General features: G+C 35.9%; 1 protein-coding gene across 1 annotated transcript in view; it reads left to right on the top strand.

The window, feature by feature from the left end:
- LOC107102879 (retinol dehydrogenase 13-like) overlaps nucleotides 1-3,028 on the top strand; it is a 4,914-nt gene extending 1,886 nt beyond the window's left edge. Inside the window, exon 5 of the mRNA XM_015402327.1 lies at nucleotides 158-3,028. Coding sequence (XP_015257813.1) covers nucleotides 158-254 — 97 coding nt within the window. The 3' untranslated portion in view covers nucleotides 255-3,028. The remainder of the gene's footprint in view (nucleotides 1-157) is intronic.
- The last annotated feature ends 1,022 nt before the right edge of the window (nucleotides 3,029-4,050 follow it).

Below are 4,050 nucleotides of genomic sequence, written 5' to 3' on the forward strand. Positions count from 1 at the left end.
CCGAGACAGTCGAACCGAACAGTTCGGACGGTTTTCATAAACCGTTCCATCCCTAATTTTTATGTGAAATGGTGGTTCCAGCTTTAACCTCCCAGCGTATCATTGTAGTTGCAGCATTTTGACATTGTTCTCCTCTTTAATTTGTTCTCCTGTGCAGCGACTGCGCTCGCAAAAAGCCAGCGGCTCCAGCTCTGGATGACGCCGCCGCCAAGAGGCTGTGGGAGCTCAGCGCCTCTATGGTCGGTCTTTCCTAAACGTGTTCGCTGCCTCCTACCAGCGGAGATGGTAGCACCCTTTAACATGGAAAAGCTCTTTTAATTCATTATCACTTTTGCAATCACTGAAAAGCATTTTATTAAGATGTTTTTACATTTATATTGGATCACTTAGATGCTTTCAGCACAATTATTTGCACTATTTTTACTTTATTCCAGTGAAGTCTTGCCTGATATAAAGAGGCGCTAAGCTTTATTTTGATACCATGAACAAAATGTGTTCAACATGTTTTTTTTGGTGTAAGAGTGAATATAATAGTGAAAACACGGTGGGATGTCAGAACCCAGAAGTACAACAGGATGCAGAATGGGTTTCGGTTCTGTTTCATTCCACTGCAGCAAATGAGATGCTAGTTAAAGCAGCTAAAGCAATCATTCCAGGCGTATCCTAACTTTTGAAATTTTGCTCTTACAAAAAAACTCCCCAGAAAAAAAACTAAACTAAATGCCCTTTAAAAAAAACCCAAACGTCTCTTTCTGGAGATATTGGAGATTTTTACTAATCCTTTTAAAGCATTTACGAGTTACCTTGTTATGACGTCTAAATCTCAGGTTCACTGTAGTTGTATTATGTAGAGTAGTTTTATATAGTTTTGTATCAAAAGGGACAAAAATACACAACTAAAGCAAAATCCTTTATTCGACTAACAACTTTTATCTGGTACAGCAAAATTCATCAGCCCTCTCCTTTTCCTATTATTTCTTTAAATAACAAAACACACTGAAACCAGGGCTGACCCAAGCCTCATGGGGCTCTAAAAAATATTTTGGGGCCAATCACATCTGTAGCTACAATGGACAGTCCGATGATCAAAAAACAAACTCATTGCAGATCTTGCATTGATTTTTTTCACAGTCCTCTATATATATGCATTGTGAATAAGTAATTATTTTGATGTAAAAATACATCTAAATTTTGTTGCTATATTTACATAGAAATCATTAAACCAGCCCCCATTATTTGTTCTTAGGGCCCCTAGTTGCCCTGGGGCCCTAAGCACTCAATTACTTTGCTAATGCTTGTGGCCGGCCCTGGACTTTATAAAACTCTGTAAAACGAGATAAGACTGTTTTTCTGTGGAGGTTATGGTAAATAAAACTTCCACTGATCGTCCAGCTAAACAGGAGGCACTTCTAAATTAATCCATATTATTCCTTTATCACTACAAACACTAATTCTCAAACTGTTATCTAAATCTCTGTTACATTGACTGAAAACTCCAAAACATAAGATTTTGTACCGTGTTATTGTCGTTGGAACATTCAAACTAACTAATGTAACTGTGCGTTTTAAATGCATGTTTAATCATAAATCTCAGGAAATGTCGACTCATCAAAAAGCTTTAAACTGCAAAAAGAAAACTAAGAAGGCAGCTGAACAGAAATCAGCCACTAATTCCACACACTGGAGGAACAATGTTGTAATCTACTCCACATGAGCAGATTTATGAGATTAGTGAAGTCACCAAAGCAGGACTAAAAGTGCCAAATCAAAGGAAACGTGTGTCCCATTAAATTGGGTCAATACTCATATAAACAAGATAAAGGTCTGCAGGAAAAAAACACTAATTAGTTGGGGAAGTAAAATTTTAGAGACTTGTTTTAACTAGAAGATTAGATGATATCTCCTCACTTTTGGTCCGTATAGCTTTGGATTGAGGTTGGGATTAAGAAGGGAAAATGTTATCCCAGCTTTTATGGGATTCATTGCAATGAATGTGATAAAGTCTGATCCGCTGCAACATTAGAACAGAAGAAACATTTCAAGTTCTCTAGCGAAAAAAAAAAACCCTCACCTGACTTTAAAAAAAATCCTAAACCCCTAAAGTTTTAGAGTAAAAACACAATTCCCGATGCATACCTATGGAGTGAATTTGGTTCCATTATTGTTGCAAGCAAAACGCACGGTTTGCAAATGAAGTTTGAAGAAAAAAATGCAACCCAGAAATAAAAGTTTTCTATTTTTTTCAGATAATAACTTTTGAATTTCCTTTCTTTCAAATTTTCTCTATAATTGTGTATTCAGATTTTTTTAATTATTTTTTAATTTAATGTAAAACTTAATCTGAAAAATAGAATTTGAAAATAATTAAATGAAAAATACAAAATTTACAAAAGGAACAGAAGCACAAACCTCCGCCAAGCAGCACATTTTCCCCCATATTGTGACTTTCCACCGACAACTAGAACTCACACAGGATCTGGATCATTAGCAAGTCTTAATAAATTGTTCCTTTGCATGAGAAACACCTCTGGTAACAAATTCCTATTATAAGTTTATAAATTAGGCAGAGTTTGTCTGCAGCCTCTGGTGTTTGTTCTGCTCTCTCCTTCATTTACTCTGCTTTCTACTTTTATCAGCGAATTGAGACTTTGAGCGAGGATGGCTCACATTTCCGGTGTTTTTGTCTGCAGTATAATACTTCTGGACTGTTTTGAGTCGGATGATGAGGCTGTCAATAGTCACTGCTTTTGGTTTTCAGGGGAACTGCTTGTTCCGACAAATAGTGTTAAAGAATATTTTAAAATGTTCCTGCATCCGGGTAATGATGTTGATCATCACCACATTTTGCATGGATTGTTCCTTCGACTAAGATGCATCTTTGTTAAAAATTTCCTTGAAATCTATTTATTACTTTTCAAGTTATCCTGCAAACAGACAGTCAGACAGACAAGAGCAAACAAAAACTAAAGCATAAAAAAACTTAACTTCCTTGGCGGAGGTAATTCAAGAAAAAAAACAAAAAAAAAACATGTAATCTAACAGCAAAGTTACATTGCATTTTATTTAGATTTCAGTTTTTTTATTTTTTTATTTATGGATTGCATTTTTCCCCCTCAATTTCCATTTAATTTTTTTTTTTTTTGCAACAATAATAGAACAAAATTCCCTCCATACATTCTTCCAATCATGAAAGTTCAGAAGGTTCAGTGTTTCGCCAAAGCCATCAAAAAACTTTTAAAAACATGGAACCTATAAGGAAACTGGCATTTCACATAGAGGTAGTTATCCTAAAACCAAGGCAGCTTCGCCAGGCTATCAACGCATCCCACTGCACACATAATTAGGATTAAGATGCTGTAGTGCATTTACCATTCATCGATGATAATTCCATAATGCTATTCTTTAGGTTTCTTTAAAACATGTATAAAAAAAAAACCACGAGAGACAGTTAAGTCTTTCAAATCTCTTTAATGTTATTTAGCAATGACAAGCCTACATCAAAGACAGTTTTTGGTTTTCATTTTCGGCTCTGTGTCTGTTTCATAAGTAAAGCCGGTTGTGTTTAAGAAAGTAGCTGCCAACCTGTGCCGACAGCATTTGGAGGATTGCTGCACTGCAGAGGAGATGAGATCCTGGGAATGGAAATGGCTGCAGGGCTCAGAGCAGAAAGGAAGAACAGATGAAACCAAGAGGATTAAACAGCTCAACCTTTGCTTGAGTTCATGTTTGGGATGTTCTTTGTCTTCGAGATCAAATCTGTCGGTGTGTGACGATGCTATGTAAGCTCACATGGTGCTAAAGTAAGCGTACAATATGAAGCCGCTTCCACTGTAATATCCTCACCAATAAAGTAAAAAAAAAAAAAAGACTTTTGTTTCACTTTTTAAAACCAGGTTTTAAAAAAATCATCTATTTAAATGAGAATCCTGATCTACATCATAACATAAAATTTAGGATTAGTTTTTAAACTTCACATGAAAAACTGCTGAGCTCAGTCAGAATGTAACAACGCAGTGAAATTACTCACCACAGCAAACAGTTAGCGGTTTA

This window comes from Cyprinodon variegatus, unplaced genomic scaffold (assembly GCF_000732505.1).
Source record: "Cyprinodon variegatus isolate N-32 unplaced genomic scaffold, C_variegatus-1.0 Scaffold1336, whole genome shotgun sequence".
NCBI classification, from domain to species: Eukaryota; Metazoa; Chordata; class Actinopteri; order Cyprinodontiformes; family Cyprinodontidae; genus Cyprinodon; species Cyprinodon variegatus.